Source organism: Aedes aegypti, chromosome 2 (genome assembly GCF_002204515.2).
Source record: "Aedes aegypti strain LVP_AGWG chromosome 2, AaegL5.0 Primary Assembly, whole genome shotgun sequence".
Taxonomy (NCBI): Eukaryota; Metazoa; Arthropoda; class Insecta; order Diptera; family Culicidae; genus Aedes; species Aedes aegypti.
This window is the reverse complement of record NC_035108.1, coordinates 99,396,170-99,418,711: the sequence shown is the minus strand read 5'-3', so window position 1 is coordinate 99,418,711 and position 22,542 is coordinate 99,396,170. Positions and strand designations below refer to the sequence as shown.

The 22,542-nt window shown below is 42.1% G+C and overlaps 1 protein-coding gene across 1 annotated transcript in view; it reads left to right on the top strand.

The window, feature by feature from the left end:
• Window positions 1-781: 781 nt before the first annotated feature.
• LOC5570738 (alanine--tRNA ligase, mitochondrial) overlaps window positions 782-22,542 on the top strand; it is a 32,467-nt gene continuing 10,706 nt past the window's right edge. Inside the window, exon 1 of the mRNA XM_001659277.2 lies at window positions 782-1,469. Within this exon, the coding sequence (XP_001659327.1) occupies window positions 919-1,469 (551 nt within the window). The 5' untranslated portion in view covers window positions 782-918. The remainder of the gene's footprint in view (window positions 1,470-22,542) is intronic.

The following is a 22,542-nucleotide window of genomic DNA, read 5'->3' as shown; positions in this document are numbered from 1 at the left end:
AGTAGTTCTTCACCCTATTCTATGGTTTTGATGGCAAACATTGTTTAAAGTGTTGTTTTCGTTGCGTAATCACACCTCTGATTTTTGCTTCATTTGTTTCGTCTTGCTGCCATCAGGAATGGGTTCGGAAAAGAACGTCGAACAGAAACGATGTCGCCTGAAGTCGACACATACCACTATGGAATAGCATTGGGCGCACTCATCGGAATGATCGACTGTTTGTATCAACATATTAAAAGCACTTAAAAGCTTTAAGGGTGCCCCTGATGGCGGCTTTAACATTCGAACAAAATTTGATAAGCCATCCATCCCAAATCCAAAAAAAAATACCTTACTGATTCGCGAATCTCTCCGGAGCAAATGATGATTTTTATATTATTTACATCGAAATATTTATTGGACAGATTAAAATTTCATCACGGTAAAATCAGAATCAGAAACAAGAATCATACTGTTTGAAGAGGCAAATTGACCGAATTGTATTTTTCTATACGGGAGCAGGGAGCTGGATCCTATTCTTAGCACTTTTGATTCACTTCGGCAGTGGGGTTTTTTAAAAGCTTCTGAGCTCATATTTATACACAATATGCGTCGTTTTTATATGATTTTTATTGCAAAGTTTCAGACAATTCGGCTGAGAAAAACCCCCATGCCAAAAAAAATCAAGTAGCTCTGCACCCTACTTCGCTTTGAATAATATCGAAAAAAAATAGGTGCATGAGAACCCCTACAAGTAACAGCTGGTCGCCCGATCGATATGCCGACGGTGATGCACAAAGAAACGTCAAACGATGTAAACACGGCTTGCGTGACCGGTTTTTCCCTTATCACTGCCGCATTTGTCGCGAAAATCATATCCGTGACCTTTTTCAAAATAAATTTGCACAGGAAATACTCCTCAAAACAAAACTAGTGAGCATGTTTTATACTTTCCTGCGTGCACCGCAACGATTTACCACCCTCAAACATTACGTAGCGCGTTCGTACAGTGGTTCTGGTGGCAAACACCATCGTTGGAGTTCCAAGCAAATTCGGCAGCAATTCGTTGATTACTTCGTGCAGGAAAATGAACATCGTTTGGTGCGCTCCAGTTCGGTGGTTCCGTTCAGCGATCCGACGATTGCCTTCGTCAATGCCGGCATGAACCAGTTTAAAAATGTGTTCCTGGGGACGGCGGAAGCGCCCTGTCCGAGGGCCGTGAACTCGCAAAAGTGTATCCGCGTCGGAGGAAAGCACAACGATGTGAGCGTCGTGGGAAGCGACGGGTACCATCATACGTTTTTCGAGATGCTCGGGAGCTGGTCTTTTGGGGACTACTTCAAGCGGGAAGCTTGCCAAATGGCGTGGCGATTGTTGACCGAGGTTTACGGAATAGACCCCAGACGACTGTACGTGAGCTACTTCGGAGGTGACGAAGCAATGGGATTGCCTGCGGATTTGGAGTGCCGGGACGTTTGGGCTGGTTTGGGGTAAGTACCTTATCGGGATAATTTTTGTTGTTAAGTAGTCAGAAGCTAGGTAGTGATTTCTAGGGGCCACACAATCGTAGTAAGAATATTAGTCTCTAAAAAGTATATATTTTTAATGGAAGATCTCTAAAGTATCCTTATTGTTCAAAATAGTCTTCAATGTAGAAAAATAGGATCTTATTCTGCTTGCAGTGAATCATGCCATTCGTTAGAGGTTCCAAAGAAACCTTTAGAGATTATAACGCGACTATTTCACAGATTCTTCAGGAGTTTCTTCTCATGTTCTTTGAGAAAAGTTTAAGAAATTCTTCTAGCAATGTCTAAAGAGATGTATTCTGGCATACTTTCAAATACTTACTTTTCCAAAGATTCATCCAGAAATTCATTTAGTGATTTCTCCACTAAGTCTACTAGAAATTCTCGTATCCATCCATTGCGTATCTTCTCCTCAACTATAACGACCAAGTCCCCGACTTCGATGGGCTTAACTTCCTCAAACCACTTCGTCCGACGTGCGATGGTCGGAAGGTATTCTCGTACCCATCGACGCCAGAATTGATCAACCATCGTTCTGCACAGGTTCCAGTCGTTCCTGAAAGCTTGTTTCGGGTCTGTCAAATTCCGTGATGTCTGCGCCACTCCATTTGCTCTATCAGTATTGTTGCCAATGTCTCCTCATTCGGTGTTCTGCTGATAGCGTATGGACAACTTCCAGATGGACTGCTCGAGTGGTCATACAAGTGAATAATCCGACCCACCGTTAGGCGATGGTGCGATTAACTCTGATGTTGATTGGTCCAAAGTAATCAACACCTACGAAAGAAAATGGACGCACGTAGGCTTGTCCCCGGCCCGCAGGTAGTGGGGCCATTCGTGGAATCGCTGGAACAGGCTTCTTCATTTTGCACATAGTACACTTTCTAGCTACCATGCGAACGAACGATCTAAGCTGGAAGATATGGAAGCGCTGTCTTATCTCGTTCACGACTGTTTCTCCGTTGGCGTGCAGATAATTCTGGTGGTACCATTCAACCAGTAAATGTGTAACTCGGTGTTCCTTGGGGAGAATGATGGGAAACCTCGTGTCATACGAAACATACGTGGCGGCAGCTATTCTACTGTCTGAACGAATTACTCCCGATTTATCCATGAACGGCGACAGCTTACGAATTAAGCTGGTCTTTTCCAGCCGCACCTGTTGATTTGTACGCTCGTTCCTTGCACTTGGGTTTATTCTACGACTGGCGTGAGGTGACAATTGTCGGTCTCGTATAGCGAGGTGACAATTCTCGACTCGAGTGAAGTGACTCTCCGTTTGATTTGCACGGCGAGTCACTTCATTCGAGTCGAGAATTGTCACCTCGCTATACGAGACCGACAATTGTCACCTCACGCCAGTCGTAGAATAAACCCAACTAAAAAGAGTTGTCACTTCATCCGAGTACATTTCGCTTTGAGTCGAGCGGAATATTGTGGCTTCAGCGCTACTTAGCTCTTCTTGCGTAAGCAATCCTTCCATACGTTGCTTTTTGTTCGCAGCAGAGGTCGTAAATTCTGCACATAACGATGAATGTACGCTATAGATCGCTGCAATCGCGTTCACTTTGAGAATCTATCGCATTTGACAAGTGAGTGATTCCAAGCAACAGCACCAAAATTTGGTAAATTTTTTAATTCATTTTTTTCTATTGAGCTGAAACTTTGCACAGTTTTCCAGTTCCATCTAAATCGTCATTTTCCGATATCAAATCTTCAAGTTGAGTCACGACTAACTTTTCAAAAGGGTGTATGTGAAAATGGTTCAAAAATATTCAAAAAGCTGCACAGCAAAAACGGTTCGTTCGATTGTTAGACAACTAAAGAAACAAAGTTAGACAACTAAATAAAGATTCCAAAAAAAATACACACAGTAAAATTTTTTTTTTTTTTTTTTTGCATTAAAAAACATAATTTTTGACACAAAAACTCAAATATTTCAAAACCCTATCGGAATACCAACGTAATTTAACAATAAACAAGTTATGACATTTCAAACATGTCACAATTTTCACATTTAGTAGAAAAAAAATTTTTTTCGGTGTAAATTATTACGGGAACCGCAGTTTGTTGCTGATTTTATTGTTAAGGGCCTTGTGTGAATTAAACAAGTCGTTTTCATGTATTCATTAGTATTATGTATATTATATGTATACATATTATGTATATGTATAAATATTATATGTATATGTATATATGTATAAATTAAAATGAATTAACAGATTACACTGAAATATTTTTTTTTACCAGGATATTTTTTTTAGAGTATGATCGATGAGTTACTAAATGTTATATATAAACTTTAAAAGTTTTGGATTTGGGTATGCGTTATGAGATCATGAAAACATTTTATTAATACTTCTTTATTTATTTATTGTTATTCAATTTTTTTACAATATCGAACACTTTTGCATCATTATCAGTACAGTTCGAGTATAGTTTTGCTTTAATTTTGTTTTCTGACAATGGAATGAAACAGTGAAATTTTTGGGTTCCTTGGATCGTTTTCGCGTTATTATATTGCTCGCTGAGCTCTGATGCCGTTAATTCGTACTCTTCAGTAGTAGTAAAACAAAATGATAATTTTGTTAAATCTTCTTCTTTTCTGCGATTCGCCCAATCAAATAGTTCTTTTGCAGTTTTAATTGGATGTTCACGTTCTTTGGCTAAACTTGCTCTGGTGGCCATGCGCTTTATGGTTCCTCCAATAGCATCACAAGGACCTTTGCCATGTGACGTAGCAAAGAAATGCCATTCTGCATTAATTCCGTACTTTGATTTAAATTGACATAGGCTCGAAAAATTCTTACGGTTTTTGTACTGCGATGCTGCTCCATCAGACATGAAATATATCTTTCTGATTTCTTTATCCTTATCAACGCGTAAAAAGTTAATCATTTTGGCAATGAACAAATTTACAGATACTGAGTCGTGTCTTAAATCTTCGGAAATTACAATAAAACTAAAATGTTCAATTTGCGTACTTCCATTGAAATAAATAACGAATGGATGAATTGTAGCTTGTTGTACGTTCCAGTGATGGGACTGCCCCTTATCTTGCAATACAAAGCTATAGTTTTCAGGAAAGTCACAAATGACTTAAAATTCACCATCTTGTAATGTATTTTTCGTATTTTTTAAAAAGCGGGATTGCTCTGTTTTAATAAAGTCGTGAGGAATTAAACTTTCTAATTTCAAGCAAAAAAATGACACAAACTCATCTACAGGTTTTACAGTAGAGTGATTCCAAGCAACAGCACCAAAATTTGGTAAATTTTTTAATTCATTTTTTTCTATTGAGCTGAAACTTTGCACAGTTTTCCAGTTCCATCTAAATCGTCATTTTCCGATATCAAATCTTCAAGTTGAGTCACGACTAACTTTTCAAAAGGGTGAATGTGAAAATGGTTCAAAAATATTCAAAAAGCTGCACAGCAAAAAAGGTTCGTTCGATTGTTAGACAACTAAAGAAGCAAAGTTAGACAACTAAATAAAGATTCCAAAAAAATACACACAGTAAAAAAAAAAATTTTTTGCATTAAAAAACATAATTTTTGACACAAAAACTCAAATATCTCAAAACCCTATCGGAATACCAACGTAATTTTTTGAGGGAAAACGGTCCATTATATTAGCTATCTACCATAAAAATTTGTGTGATGGTAAACCAATAAACAAAAAAGTTATGACATTTCAAAAATGTCACAATTTTCACATTTAGTAGAAAAAAAAATTTTTTTCGGTGTAAATTATTACGGGAACCGCAGTTTGTTGCTGATTTTATTGTTAAGGGCCTTGCGTGAATTAAACAAGTCGTTTTCATGTATTCATTAGTATTACGTATATTATATGTATAAATATTATGTATATGTATAAATATTATATGTATATGTATATATGTATAAATTAAAATGAATTAACAGATTACACGAAAATATTTTTTTTTTTACCAGGATATTTTTTTTTAGAGTATGATCGATGAGTTTCTAAATGTTATATATAAACTTTAAAAGTTTTGGATTTGGGTATGCGTTATGAGATCATGAAAACATTTTATTAATACTTATTTATTTATTTATTGTTGATTTGTTGAAACAGATGTCGCTGATGGTACCGTGGCAAGACTATCTGCACTTGGTACTTCTGGTAACTCTTCAGTTGTTGTCGGTGCATCTAGTAATTCCTCAGTTGTTGTTGTTTTCGAACTTCCTGCAACCTGATCCACCGATGATGTACAGATTGCCCGTTTGTCAAAGTTGAAACGGCAGGACGTACAAATGCGTAAATTTGTATTCAATGTAGACATTGGAGCATAACCAGCCGCTTTCAGTTTATCTATGGTGCTTTCGGTGAGATTTCGTAGCTCTTTCGAACACTTTTTTTCTGCAAACGGCCTGCAACAGTTGAGAAAGCGACTACTCATGTTGCTCGTTAGATTTTAATAAACAAAATCACTTTTAAGTTTTTACTGACTAGTTTGGTGTCGTTTGCTTGACTGAAGAAAAAATTTACAATTAAATCTTTTATAACCATAGTGGTAGTATATTTTTAGCTTTTTCGTGAGTATGTTCATGGTATGTACCTATCATGTTTTTGATGTTGTTGAAGTTACTCGCTTTCTCCCAAATATGATTAACAAAGTCTATTCTCTACCAAGGCGGGTCTATACCCAGGTGTAATCAGATTTTAACTTTGTGGAGAAAACCAGCGCCGAGAAAACCGACCTGCTTTACGTATACTAGATCACCTGGGTATAGACCCGCCTTGTTCTCTACGAGGTAAACTTTTTGCAGGTAAACTAGTCGTATACCTGTATAGAAAACTTTTTTTGTAGCTTTTGTCTTCAATATTAGATTTCTTATAGGTTTCTTTTATCAAAAGGTTTCAACACTATTGAGAGAATTTTTCTTCAGTTACGTACAATAAAAAATATGACACTATCAAGACTTTAGATCACAACACTGGATCGCGTCTAACTTTCTAATAGATGCTATAATAGTTATGAATAATTAAATAAAATATCATGAAAACAACTTGTTAACCTCATGTGGTACCTTTAACAAAAAAATCAGCAACAAACTGCGGTCCTAAAAAAAATTAACAATGAAAAAAATTTTTTTTTCACTAAGTGTCAAATTTGTGAAATATTTGAAATGTCATAACTTTTTTGTTTATTGGCTTACCATCACCAATCACCAATTTTTATGGTAGATAGCTAATATAATGGACCGTTTTCCCTCAAAAAATTACGTTGGTATTCCGATAGGGTTTTGAGATATTTGAGTTTTTGTGACAAAAATGATGTTTTTTAATGCAAAAAAAATATTTTTTAACTGTGTTCATTTTTTTGGAATCTTTACTTAGTTGTCTAACTTTGTTTCTTTAGTTGTCTAACAATCGAACGAACCGTTTTTGCTGTGCAGCTTTTTGAATATTTTTGAACCATTTTCACATACACCCTTTTGAAAAGTTAGTCGTGACTCAACTTGAAGATTTGATATCGGAAAATGACGATTTAGATGGAACTGAAAAACTGTGCAAAGTTTCAGATATTTTTGAAATGGTCGATCAGAATCGACTTGCATGCCTCCGTGGAATCCCTCAATAGTTTCTAGGTCACACCTATCCGTGGTCACCCATTGCTCAAATGATAACTGATCAATATAATTTTCTTCAAACTCAGCGAATAAAGTATTTTCCAATGATGAAGAATCTGGACAATCCGAACAAGATCGTAGATAGCAATTTGATGTTGTATTTTCACACAAAAGACTACCAGTTAACATTTTAATATCCTTTGATAAATTGATTCTTTTCAAACTATGTAAGATTAGGTTAATATTTTCGTGTGTTGTGCACACACAAACATTATGTGTTCCTGAATTGGATAGAAGCTTGCATTGCCTTGGACGAAGGCTTGCAAATGAGGAAAAACCTACCTTAATATTTTCGTTAATTTCCTTGAAGCGTGTATACGCTTCTTTCAAAGTAGTCATCATTAATCGTTTTTGGATTGCTTGACGCTTTCCATCTTTTTTTACAGATACATAATCTTTTTGGCCAGACATAGCTCTACTTACTTCATCGTCTTCAAAAAATTGAATTTTTTTTTTCTTTTGTCTCATCTGTTAATGAAGTACTCGACCTAGCATTTTTGGTTGCAAGACAGTTACTTTTGAATTGTTTTGCCTCTTTTGCTGTATTTCTATTGGTTTTGAACTCATCAATGGCGTCTTGAATAGACCACGAGCTTGGCAGCATCGACAAAATCAATAATTTTTCTTTCCTTGTCGTGGCTAGATACGAGAACCTTTCCTTCATATTCATAATTACCTCATCGTAGTCTGTATTTTCCACATCCTCAGGTCCTAATTTGAAGAGGTTTCTTCGTACAGCTTCGTTGATTTCACGGTATTTTTTCTCGGGATAATTGACGTAACCCATCTTCGTCCATTTAATCGGAGTCACTTTTATTCCAGCTATCCCTTCGTTGAAGCGTTCGATGTTGACCTTCTGGATTAGACTGGCCCTTAAACAAAAAAGTTGTAAAACTCAACGGGGCACCCCCTAGATATGTGCCTTAGGATAAGGAAAAAGGTCTCTCAAAATTTCAACTCAATTGGTTGGGCCACCAGCTGGCGCATTCAATTCGAAGTTTGTATGAGATTTTCGTTTCAAACATATTGAAAATTGACCCTTGGTCACTGTTTCGTTCCGTTTACTTAGTAATCGCGTTCAAATGAGCTCAGAATGACTAATACACTAGCTGATACCCTAATGAACATAATTGCAGAAGGTTGTATCTGGATTTAAGTTCATTTTCATTAACATTTCAGTTGTTGAAAGTAAGGCTTAGATCAGAACTCCCGTACAGTCACATATATGCATGCGTCTTGCGCAGCAGCTCGCCCAGCGTCATAGGTGGCTATGATGCACCTAGTGGTAACCATCATACTATGTTGAAGAAATGCAGAGCTGTATTGCAGATCTACTTTAGATAGTTAAAACACCAACTTTATCACTTTTAATCATGATACAACCGTCTACAATATTGTTCGCTATGGTATCAAGTAGAGTTTTTGACATTCTGGGCTCAATTGAACGCGATCAACAGTTTTCCTGAACCAAACAGTAGATGATGTACTGTTTCCCATATGTTTGAGCTGGGAATCCCATATTAACTTCAATTCAAATGCGCCAGCTCATGGAACGACCAAATGAGCTGAAATTTTCAGGAAGTCTTCCTCTAACCCTAAAGAATAATTCTGGGGGGTGCCCCGTGGAATTATACAACTTTATTTTTGTTCCATACTGAGATGGGCCAGTCTATTCTGGATGCACTCATCTTCTGATTGATTTGTTGAAACAGATGTCGCTGATGGTACCGTGGCAAGACTATCTGCACTTGGTACTTCTGGTAACTCCTCAGTTGTTGTCGGTGCATCTAGTAATTCCTCAGTTGTTGTTGTTTTCGAACTTCCTGCAACCTGATCCACCGATGATGTACAGATTGCCCGTTTGTCAACGTTTAAACGGCAGGACGTACAAATGCGTAAATTTGTATTCAATGTAGACATTGGAGCATAACCAGCCGCTTTCAGTTTATCTATGGTGCTTTCGGTGAGATTTCGTAGCTCTTTCGAACACTTTTTTTCTGCAAACGGCCTGCAACAGTTGAGAAAGCGACTACTCATGTTGCTCGTTAGATTTTAATAAACAAAATCATTTTTAAGTTTTTACTGACTAGTTTGGTGTCGTTTGCTTGACTGAAGAAAAATTTTACAATTAAATCTTTTATAACCATAGTGGTAGTATATTTTTAGCTTTTTCGTGAGTATGTTCATGGTATGATAGGTACCATGTTTTTGATGTTGTTGAAGTTACTCGCTTTCTTCCAAAGCCTATTCTCTACCAAGGCGGGTCTATACCCAGGTGTAATCAGATTTTAACTTTGTGGAGAAAATCAGCGCTGAGAAAACCGACCTGCTTTACGTATACTAGATCACCTGGGTATAGACCCGCCTTGTTCTCTACGAGGTAAACTTTTTGCAGGTAAACTAGTCGTATACCTGTATAGAAAACTTTTTTTGTAGCTTTTGTCTTCAATATTAGATTTCTTATAGGTTTCTTTTATCAAAAGGTTTCAACACTATTGAGAGAATTTTTCTTCAGTTACGTACAATAAAAAATATGACACTATCAAGACTTAAGATCACAACACTGGATCGCGTCTAACTTTCTAATAGATGCTATAATAGTTATCAATAATTAAATAAAATATCATGAAAACAACTTGTTAACCTCATGTGGTACCCTTAACAAAAAATTCAGCAACAAACTGCGGTCCTAAAAAAAAATAACAATTAAAAAAAAAAATCACTAAGTGTCAAATTTGTGAAATATTTGAAATGTCATAACTTTTTTGTTTATTGGCTTACCATCACCAAATTTTTATGGTAGATAGCTAATATAATGGACCGATTTCCCTCAAAAAATTACGTTGGTATTCCGATAGGGTTTTGAGATATTTGAGTTTTTGTGACAAAAATGATGTTTTTTAATGCAAAAAAAAATATTTTTTTACTGTGTGTATTTTTTTTTTGAATCTTTATTTAGTTGTCTAACTTTGTTTCTTTAGTTGTCTAACAATCGAACGAACCGTTTTTGCTGTGCAGCTTTTTGAATATTTTTGAACCATTTTCACATACACCCTTTTGAAAAGTTAGTCGTGACTCAACTTGAAGATTTGATATCGGAAAATGACGATTTAGATGGAACTGAAAAACTGTGCAAAGTTTCAGATATTTTTGAAATGGTCGATCAGAATCGACTTGCATGCCTCCGTGGAATCCCTCAAGTTGTGGCGCTAATGCTTCGCGGTGAGCTATACACGATCTCAGCTCTTCATCCGTCGTTTGATTGGCATGAAGCACTTTAATTATCCACTGTTCTTCCGGCAGATACAAGTCTTCCTCTCCACGAAACCATCGACTATTGATAGACAGACAGGGACCCTTTCCCCAATTGGTCGCTTCATCTGCAACGTTCTTTTATATAGATATCCAACGCCATTGTTCTGCTCTCAACTTTGATAGGATCTCTCCCACTCTGCATGCTACAAACTGCCGGTAGTTGCGGTGGTCCGAGTTTATCCAGGCGAGTACCGCCTTTGAGTCGCTCCAATAAAATATTTTATTGACCTCTAGCAAGTGCCCGTTGAGCATGGTCTTGGCCAAGCGCATGCCGATAACCGCGGCCATCAACTCCAGCCGTGGAATAGAATGTGCCTTAAGCGGTGCCACCTTTGACTTTCCGCCAACCAGCGCTGCTTGAATCCCGTCGGGGAACAGAGCACGTAAATGTCCAACGCACGCGTGGGAGATCCAGATAGCCGTAGCGGTAAACGCGCAGCTATTCAGCAAGACCAAGCTGAGGGTCGTGGGTTCGAATCCCACCGGTCGAGGATCTTTTCGGGTTGGAAATTTTCTCGACTTCCCAGGGCATAGAGTATCTTTGTACCTGCCCCACGATATACGCATGCAAAAATGGTCATTGGCATAGTAAGCTCTCAGTTAATAACTGTGGAAGTGCTCATAAGAACACTAAGCTGAGAAGCAGGCTCTGTTCCAGTGGGACGTAACGCCAGAAAGAAGAAGAACGCGTAGGCTTCCTCGCTTGGGTCGACATAGATGTGCATTCTGTTTTCGCCCGCCACAAATCCTGTATCAGAATCTTGCCGTGTATGAGGAAGAAGCTCAACAGTCCGGCCGGATCGAATGGACTCATGACTACTCGTAGTGCTTGTCGTCTTGTTGGGTGATCTGCTTTGCTGGCCACAGCGGTGGAAAACGTGAACACGTCTTCCTCCGGCTTCCAAAACATCCCAAGTAAGCGTTCAGTGGAGCTATGCTTGTCCAGCTTTAAGCATTTCTTCGTGATGAGGTTTAGGGCTGGCTCTCCCTCCCCGACCCGTGCGAGAACATCTTTGGAGTTGGAAAGCCAGTTTCGTAGATTGAATCCTCCGAGTGAGTCAACATGTTTGACATCTTGTGCTAGTTTCATAGCCTCTTCTTCATCGTCAGCACTGTCTAAATAGTCATCCACATAATGCTTTCGAATGATTGCCTCTGCTGCGGCTGGGTACTCCTTGGCGTGTTCTTCTGCATTCATGTTCTTTACAAATTGTGCTGAACACGGTGAGCATGTCCATTAAATAGACATCGGGTGCTTCAGCGGGATCCTCACGCCAGAGCAGGCGCTGCGCATGTCTATCTTCTGGTCGAATTTTAATCTGGTGGAACATTTCCTTCAGATCTGCGCACAGAGCAACACGCTTTTCTCGGAAAGCGAAGAGTACATCTTATAGCTTGTTTAGAAGATCGGGCCCTTTCATCAACATCGTGTTAAGGGAGATTCCATCCACTTTTGCGGCTGCATCACTGAAAATTCGGATTTTTAATGGTTTCTTCGGGTTGATTACCACTCCTAACGGTAAATACCAAGTACGCCTTGGATCCGAGTCATTGAGCTCTTTTTTGGTCGCTTTATGGATGTAGCCTTTTTCCTGATACTCGGACATTTGCTTCATTTGTTCGGTTGGCTTTTGCTAAGTGCGGGCGTATTGAATTTTGATAGGAGTGTTCGAACGTGTTTTCAGCTTGGTGATTTGATTACGGAAAGCGAAATACAGAGGAAAAAGTGAAATTGTGCTTTTGAAAGAAGAAACACATCCAAAAAGTGAGAAAAATTGATCTGAAGAAATAGTTGTGAAGGAAAAACTGCGGCGACAGGACGCTGCTGCCCAGAGGCAGCCATTTTGTTCGGGGGAAAAATAAAACGAAATTGTAGTGAAGTGAGGTTAAGTGCAAAATGGCGGAACCGCCAGGTTCCGAAATAGGAGCTGTTGGTGGCTCCATAGCAGAAGATGGGGAAAGGACAAATACTCAAATGAAGGATGCGAGGATACCTGGAAGAACCTTGGAGAACATCACGTACACGTTTGCAGATGCGGCTCCATATCGAGTGTACATCGAGCTGAAGGGTAACAACAAAACAGCAAAAATCAACAAATTCTCTGTCGGAGCTGCACTAAGAGAAATTGAAGGAATCCGCGGACATATCGTGGATATGAAGTATGTGGGACGCTTCAAAGTCATGGTGATCATCAACAATTTCCTCAAAGCCAACTTGTTGGTAGAAAAAATCAACACGCAAAGTACAACCTACAAAGCGTACGTCCCCAGTCATTTGGTGTCGATGACAGGCGTAATTGCAGGGGTACCGATCGATTTAACAGACGACGAAATCCGAGACGGACTGGACTCCGAATTCACAGTATTACGGGTAAGTCGACTACATCGTTTTGCTAACAATGAAAGAATCCCGTTGGCACGCATCAGTGTAACTTTTCGTGCTAACCAACTACCGGACCGTGTGAGGCTATTCGACTGTCCAGCGAGAATTTTGCCGTTTGTGCGAAAAGTGGACCTCTGCGAACACTGCTTGAGGTTCGGCCACCGCACACTGAACTGTAGAGGATCCCGCCGTTGCCACCAGTGCAGCGAGCAACATGAGAATGATCAGCAATACGAGCGATGCGAAAATCCAGTGAAATGCGCTAACTGCAAATCAACCAAGCACACGACAGCGGAGAATAATTGTCCAGAAAGGAAACGGCAACAACACATCAATGAGCTACGAGCAAAAAGGAATCTCACCTACATCGAAGCACGTGAACAAGTACCTATGCTGAGTCAGAATCCATTCGAAATACTATCGAACCTGCAAGAATTCCCGAGCATGGCGCAAACGGTCGAAGCAAATGTTGGCAATCTCAAAAAACAATGGGACCAAACCAACATACCTCGAGAACCTGTCAAACCGGCAGTAAAATTATGGAAGCCAAAGGAGTCGAGCAAAGACAGAAACAAGAAGGGAACTAAACGACCAAAATCAAACGGCGATTTTGAAGCGGAGGACTCTGTGAGAGAGGAGTCTTCAAGGAAATCCAAGCAACTGTCAAGTAATGGAGTGTGCTTAAACAACCCCCACAAAACTACGGATGTCGAAAAAATAATTAAGGAAGTAACTGAGAAGACCACCGAAAACGTGAACCTGCGGTTCCAGGAACAGGTCATGAAATTCTACTCCTTGTGCATCGAGCAGGACTTACCAGCCGGCGTAAAAGAAAAAATCAAAGATATTTCGAGGCAATGCTTCGATTTATCGAAAACTATTGCTTAATTGCCTTCGATCATCAAAATCCAGAAATGAAGATCGTGCAATGCAATACACAAAGCTTAAAGAGTAATAAATCGGAACTTCAAAGAGTACTGGCAGCAGATGGCTACGAAGTAGCACTGTTGTCTGAGACATGGACCCAAGAAGAACTAGAAATGACGACGAAATACCGTATCTCAGGATACCACCAAATATTCAGCTCCCGATATGACAACTATGGAGGAGCAGCTATTGTGCTTAAAAATTGTTTCAACTACTACCCAATTACGCTGCCTGCTGTATCGGATTATACTCAGGCAGTAGCCATAAAGATTGCCACAATCGATCTTGTCGTGGCATCATTATATGTGAGTCCTTCGATTCCGAATGCTCTAGCAGAGCTTGAATAAAATAGGTGCTTCTGGTTTGAAGGTTGGAAGACTAATGAATATTTATTTGAAATAACAAACTTAGGTTTCTAAGGTTAATGGCGTTGCTAAGGATCTGATTGCGTAGCTAACATAAGTCGCGGGTTACTACACATCACTCCTCCCTAATCTGCGACGCCTATAAAATGGCAAAACTTCTGCTGGTTTGGTGTAGCCAGCGATTTGGTGAATCCATCTGCCGGTTGGCTCGAAGTGGGCGTGTAGCCAAGTTTGACCACGCCGTTCTCCAAACTCTCGTGCACGAAATGATAGCGGATGCTAACATGCTTCGTCCTGGGATTATAGGATCCGTTGCCTGCGATGCTGATTGCTGACTGGTTGTCGCAGAACATCGGAACCGGTCCAACGTTGGTGAATTCCGACCGAAGATTGCTCCACCACATGGCTTCTTGAATGCTCCGGGAGAGCGCCATATACTCCGCCTCGCATGACGAAAGTGCTACAGTCGGCTGTTTCTTCACATTCCAGGCTATGGCAGCACCCTGCATCGTAAAGACGTAGCCGGTTGTCGATCTGCGGCTATCTGGATCTCCTCCCCAATCGGCATCGCTATATCCGACCAGTTGTCCATTCTCGTCCCTCTTGTACTGTAATTTCTTCGTAGCCGTGCCCTTCAGGTATCGGATGATACGCTTAACAGCTTCCCAATGCTGCCTGCCAGGGTTCGATGAAAATTGGCTTACCGCATTCACAGCAAACGCAATGTCGGGTCGAGTTGTCTGGGCCACGAACGACAAACATCCTACTGCTTCTTTGTACGGCACATCTCTCATCTCCATTTTCTCTCTTTCAGTCTTCGGGGCCATCGACTTTTCCAGTCTACCGCTCGGATCCGCCGGAGCTGCTACCGGATTCGCATTCGTCATTCCAAAACGACGAACGATCTCCTCAATATACGCCTGTTGGTCCAACGAAAGCTTGCCTTCACGTCGATCCCGCTGGATCCGAATGCCAAGGCAGTGTGTGGCCTCACCCAGGTCCTTCATTTTAAATCGCTGCATCAAAAAATCCTTCAGCCTCTTCTTCAATCGTCGGTCGTTTGTGAATATCAACAGGTCGTCTACGTATATCGTCACGAAAAGCATTTTCTCTCCATCCAGCATCCAGTACAGGCAGGTGTCTACCCGCGATCTTTGCAGGCCGAATTCTCGCAGCACCTCGTCCAGGTTCGCATTCCATACTCGGCTCGATTGCTTCAGACCGTATAAAGCCTTGTTCAGCTTGCAGACCTTGCCATTTGGAACCGCGAATCCTTCAGGCTGGACCATGAAAATCTGCTCGTCACCCAGCTCGCCTTGCAGGAATGCGGTAACCACGTCCATCTGGTCCACATCTAAGTCGAACTTCGTTGCCACCGCCATCAGGTAACGAATGGTCGAATACCGTACTACGGGGGCGTAGACTTCCTCGTAGTCCACTCCAGGCTTCTGGGAACACCCCTTCACGACAAGCCGCGCTTTATATCGCTCCAGGCTTCCATCAGGTCCTCGCTTGATAGCAAAAACCCACTTGTTTCGGATGGCTTTGCGTCCCTCTGGCAGATTCGATAACGTCCAGGTCTGGTTTTCGCTCAATGACGCCATCTCTTGCTTCATCGCCGCGATCCAGCAATCACGATCAGGTCGCCGCATGACCTCGTCGTAGCTCTGTGGAACGTCCTCCACAAGCATCGATGGAGCAGATGGCTGGGGGGGAATAACTTCGCCAGAAAACGTACCGTAAGTTACAAAATCATCATACTTGCCTGGACAAATGCGCTCCCGACCGCTGCGCCTCAACCCTTGTTGACTTTCTTCAACTGGTCTTAATTGTTGCGGTGGGAGCGCGTGGTCGCTGCAGGCGTCTTCAAAATCATCGCCAGACGTCTCCAGCGTGTTGTTGATTGCTGCACCTTCCTCCTCATCATCGGAATTGTTGGCGTTCACATCTAGACATTCAACGGGCACAATGGTCTCTTCAGTATACAGCTCCATGAATTGCACCGGTCGAACCGCTTGAGGACTCTCGGTTCGGGAAACCTGCCCGTCCTCGTTAACCGCTTCCACGTCACGACTGATCTCGAACTTGTGGTTCTCCGGGAGGTAAACCCGGAATCCCTTCGTGTCCTCGCAATAGCCTACGAAAACGCCCTTCACCGCCTTCGGATCGAACTTCCTACGCTTTACCTTGGGAACATGGACCATCACACTCGTACCGAAAACCTTCAGGTGCCGCAAATCGGGCCTCTTGCCAGTCCACAGTTCTTCCGGTGTCTTGTTCCCAATGGACCTGGCCGGTGATCGGTTCACCAGGTATGCTGCCGTCGAAATTGCCTCCGCCCAGAATTCTTTCTGCATGCGCGCATCGTTCAGCAGACATCTAGCCTTCTCCACAAGGGTTCTATTCATCCTCTCTGCCGTGCCGTTCTGTTCCGGAGTGTATGGACACGACCTCTGATGACGGATGCCATCTTTCTCCAGTGTCTTCCGGAATTCCTCGTTCATGTACTCACGCCCATTGTCTGTCCTGAGGATTTTTAGCTTTTTACCTGTTTGCCGCTCCGCCTTCGCTCGAAACAACTTGAACGCCGCCAGGGCTTCACTTTTTGCCTTCAGGAAGTAAACGGCCACTCTCTTGCTTGCATCATCGAGAAACGTCACAAAATATCGACTGCCACCCATGGAAGGAATCTCCACTGGTCCGCAGAGATCGGAATGCACCAGCTCTAGCAGTTCTGATGCGCTGGTTTCGCTCTTGGGAAATGGTCTTCGTGATTGTTTCCCTTCCAGACACACCGTGCAATCCTTCACCTTCTCGCCTTGAAAATCCACGCCATCGGACACATTCTTGAGCTGCTTCAGACTTGAATCGTTCAGGTGGCCCATCCTCCGATGCCACAACTGAATTCCATTCGCCAGAAACGTTCGCTTCGTCTGATTCAAACGGTACAGGCCGCCTTCTTCCTTGCCGGAAACGACCAGCTCACCGTCCTCATTCAGCACTTCACATTTGTCCGCAGTGAATTTCATGGTATGGCCTCTCTTGCAGATCGAACTTACCGACAACAGGTTAGTTGCCAAATTGGGAATTTTCAGCACTCCGTGAACATCGATCGTACCATCCGGAATCTGCAACGCAACTGTTCCTCTAGACATGGCCTCCATGCTGCCATTGTTCGCGGTCCCCACCGCGTGCTGCAGTGCTGTTTCGTCCATGAAAACCTGGTTCGGTCTGGCCATGTGACACGTCGCTCCTGAATCAAAGTACCAGGCGTCTGCTTGAACATCGCCGATCGCAAAAATACTGCAGAGCCCGTTCGACTTCGATTTCGTCTTGCTGACCAACTTGTCCGGACATTTCGACGCAAAATGGCCTGGCTTGCCACAGTTGAAGCACGTCTTCTCGGGTTTCTTCTTGGCTTGCCCCTTGAATTTGGTCGAATTCATGCCTCGCGTGTACAGTGCACCTTCATCGTTGCTGTTCGTTGGTCCCCTCTCGAACTTCACATCTTGAAGAATTTTCGCTTTCACCGCATCCGAGGTCAGATTTGCTCCGGAGGCCTCCAGTCCCATAATCATGGGCTCGTAATGTTCTGGTAGCCCCATCAGCAGCAACGCCACCAGCCACGAGTCGTCCACCTTGAACCCAATCGAAGCAAGCTTGTGGGTGGTGCTCATCAGCTCGTTGACGTATTCCTCCACGCTTGAGCTACTCACCAACCGGATGGACGTCAACTTCCGGAGTAGGCCGATTTTCCGTGTCAACCCGGTGTCTTGAAATGCTGTACCGAGTTTCCTCCATGCTTCCGCTGCATCCGCCGCGTCCTGGACGAGGCTATAATTATAGCTCTCCAGACTGAGACAGATTGTCGCCAGCGCACGCATCTTGACATCAGCAGCTACAACTTCACCTTCCGCCGGTTCGATGGCACACCAGCTTCCCTCTCGAATCAATATCATCCGCATCGCGAATGCCCAGGTGGAGTAATTTTCGCGTCCCTTCAACTTCTCTATGGCCGGCATCGCCACGGACCCCGTCGTAACTCGAACGCTTCCTGCTTCAGGTCGACTGCCGTTTCCGCCGCCAGCTTGAGATCCGGAACTTGCTCCTGTTGGTGGTGCCATCTTGAATTTTTGAATTCTTCTTCCGGTTACCGGCTGGGCCAATAACCTCTAGCAGAGCTTGAATAAAATAGGTGCTTCTGGTTTGAAGGTTGGAAGACTAATGAATATTTATTTGAAATAACAAACTTAGGTTTCTAAGGTTAATGGCGTTGCTAAGGATCTGATTGCGTAGCTAACATAAGTCGCGGGTTACTACACATCAAATGCAATCTTCGAAGACGATATTGTAAAAATTTTCGGCTCTCTTCGATCCTTCAGGAAGATCGTCATAGGAGGCGACCTGAATGCCCACCACATTGCGTGGGGCAACGAAATGACCGATAGAAGGGGTGAGATGTTGATGAACGCGATTGATGGGCATAATTTGCTTTTGTTGAACGACGGTTCCTGCACATATATACCAGTGCAGCTGAATCAGAAAGCGACTGCCATCGACTTGACTATATGCACACCAGCGATGTATATGGATTTGAAATGGAGAGTGTTAGACTTCGAAGCAGGACAGTTCGGTTTTGCGTCGTCCGATAGATTTAGCTCACAGTTTCGCGCATGTTTTCGTCGCCGGAGATTTTTTTTTTCCTGTTTTGGAGCGTCTTGCTGGGTAATGCTTCGTGTTGCCCAAGCAGGACAGTTTTTACATTCAGAAATGGAATAGTGAAAAGTGAAAAATGAAAAAGTGATTTGTTTGATTTGTGTCCTCAGTACTGTTGGTTTTTGGCTGCCCTAAGTTCACCGAACCATCCGGAAGTGACAGGCAGCACATAAATTTAGAGAATCAATCCGGTGAGTTTGTTCCAGTATGATACTTTTTCTTTTGTGAGCCTTCCGAATCGTTTTTGTCCGCGTCGTGGAACTTCTGATCGTTTCTTGAATGGAAAATGTTATTTTCGGAGTTTGATAATTATGTTCAGATTGCGCATTCTGTCCGGGCGAGTGTTACGCAACTAACAATCGGTTGTGGATGCTTTTTAACCGTTCGATGACCCTGGAGGGATCGATTCTGCTTTTCGTATAATTTTGAGCAGAAATACCGACTGTGTTATCCTAGGGTGTTTAGCTCGAACGCGCTTCCTTTCGTTTTTGGATTATCTAAAAATACAGTACCACCCAGTACAGTTTTTCAATGAACACAGTTCAGTTTTTCAATAGGCGTGATTTTTTTTTTTTTTTTTTTTTTTTTTTTACGTGTATCGTTATTTTATACAATCCGATGACCCTGGAGGGATCGGTTTTGCTTTTTACTGGTTATTGAGCAAAAATATTACTACACAATCGACAAGCATTTCGCGAAATACTATTTATACTATAAATAAGCTATTGTTTTCTCTTTTGATTGCCGGCATTCAAAAGATTAATTTGAAAACGCTTAAACAACAAATATTTATGGTCTATCGCCAGCTTTCCAGGCGAATCCTGACAATATACCTTCCCCAACCTCCAACTCCGTAGCACTTATGAGGGTGTCGCTGAGTCGGTGGCCTCTCATTAAGTAAGTGCTACATCAACATTTCCTTCCCCTATCCCAAGTTACGGTAAAGATGGGCGTGGCCGGGAATAGCGATATTCATGCTTTTAGTATTCTTGTTTATGATTTGAACAAGGTATACTCCCCTGCCTTGTTCTTGAAAGTAGTCAGGATGAGATTATTAAAAAGAAACATGAATGTTGCTAGTATCCAATCTACGAAGTATACCGTAACTACGCTAACGCTAACGCTAACGCTAACGCTTGAAATGGAGAGTGTTAGACTTCAGCATTGGAAGCCATCATCTAGCGGTTGAGACAGTGGTCACCGCGGACGTACCGAAACAGAACGTGCGCTACGTGTACGATAAGAAGGCGATTAATGAAGAAATGTCCAAACTAGATGGAGACGATTTGCGAAATATAACAGATCTGTTTAAAACCGCTAAAGTGGTTTACAAAAGGAATAGAAGAAAGGATAAAAAGACTCCAAAATTTTGGTGGTCCGAAGATGTTGACAAGGCTTGGCGGGAAAAAACGGAAGCTCGCAGAGAATTCAACAGAACATCGAATGAAAGGACGTTACTCAACTATAAAAAGAAAGCAGCGATTTTCCAGAGAGAAAAACGACAGGAAATATCGAGAAAATTACAGGAATTCCCGAACGAAGTGAATCCATTCACAACATCGAAGGAACTCTGGAGTAAAATTGGACGTTTGACGGGAAAGAAGAACTATCGGAAAGAAAACAATGTGTTGTGGGAGGAAAAAGCAATGGCTGAGGAGTTTTTGGACCTGCATTTTGGAAAACCCGACTACCGACCAGAAGAACGCTACGGAATTGCTGCTAATTATGATTTGCTAGATATGGAAAGCTGGCATAATATCCTGAACAAAAAGAAGAAATGCACAGCGCCAGGCGAGGATAGCTTAACGTACGAAACGTTAAGGCAGCTGAGTCCGGCGGCGACATCCAATATCATTGCGGATTTGAACAACATGTGGAAAAGTGGGTATGTATTGGAGCCGTTGAAAATGATAAAGGTAGTGCCGATCCCAAAACCGGGAAAGGACCAAAACAGTGTGGCTGGAAAGCGCCCTATTTCTTTGGTACCTACATTGACAAAGGTGGCCAACACAGCGGTACTTGGAAGACTTCAAGATTTCATCGAAGAACGGAGTTTGCTACCGAAAACTTCTTTCGGGTTCAGAAAAGGTATGTCTACGAATACATGTCTGTCGTTCGTGGTGAACTGCATCAAGAAAAATAAAAGGGAAGGATTTATAACGGCATTAGTCTGTATCGATTTGTCAAACGCTTTCAACGCGATAAAAACAGACAAGTTAGAAGAAATTCTTAGTTCTTACCTGATTCCAAATGAGATCAATATTTGGATCACTGCTTTTTTGCGCAACCGGAAGGTGACAATGCAGTTGAGGACGGGATCGGTTTCCAGAACCATCAGCGACGGACTTCCACAAGGTGATGTTCTCTCGCCAACGCTCTTCAATTTGTACACGGTTGGACTGCACAGTATATCAGGCGACGGAGTAATACTGGTGCAATTCGCTGATGACTTTGGAATCATTGTCAAGGCGAAAAGTACTGGCCAACTGAACGAAAAAGTACAGACGACAAATGATCAGTTCAATGAAAAAGCGGAGGAACTAAACTTCAAAGTCAACTCAGAGAAAACCAAAATAATATTGTTTACAAATAACAACAACTCACTGACTGTTCACCTAGATGGGAGCCCGATTGAAACGGTCAAAAGCCATCGTTACCTAGGTGTGACGATTGACCGTTACCTGAGCTTTGGACAGCACATTAATGAGACCCGAGTAAAAATGAACGACAGATTGAACATGTTGAAAGTAATATGTGGGATGAAAAACGGAAGTCATCCTCAAACGGCCATGAATATTTACACTGCCTTAATCCGAAGCGTGATCGAATATGGATGTACGGTTACGTGTAATGCAAAAAAGACAAATCGGACTAAATTGGATATAACGAACAACCAATGTCTTAGGAGAGCTACAGGATGCACTCGAACCACACCAATAAATGCACTAACGGCGATAGCAGGACAAGACCGCTTGGAACATCGACTGGATTATGTCACGGGAAAAAACGTAGCCAGATGCTTTGAAAGGCGCAATGTAGTGGCCGAGCAGCTGCAAAGCATACCAGAAATAGCTGAAGAAAACGAAGGTGGATTTTCGTACCAAGAAAAGACCTACCGTAAGAACTGGAATGTATACGCTAAAATAATGGCGCACGTTGAAACGACTCCAGGGGATGTGGAAATACATTCCACATTAGAAGGAATCATTGGGCCGAAAAAGGATTTACCACCAGTAAAACTAAAGCAAGCCGCACTTTTTGTAATGAACGGGAAGTATGCAGGGCGTGGACGGATTTTCACAGATGCGTCCAAAGAAGATACGACTTGTGGTATTGGAATTTTCGTTGAAACGAAAAACATGAAACAGTCATTTCGACTTAAATGGAACACCAGTATTACATCTGCCGAACTTCAAGCAATCAAAGTTGCCATGGATATTATTGAAACCAATCAGCTGAATCACTATGTGGTATTCACGGATTCGATGACTGCATGTCACATGATCGAAGACGCAATAATGAGGAAAAAGGCCGAAACACTTGTTGCGGAGATAATAAATGCAGCACATAAGTGGAAAACAGCGTTCCAATGGATTCCCAGTCATGTGGGAATTTTTGGGAATGAAATGGCGGATAAGCTTGCACGAGCGGGACTGGAGCATACGGCAATAGTT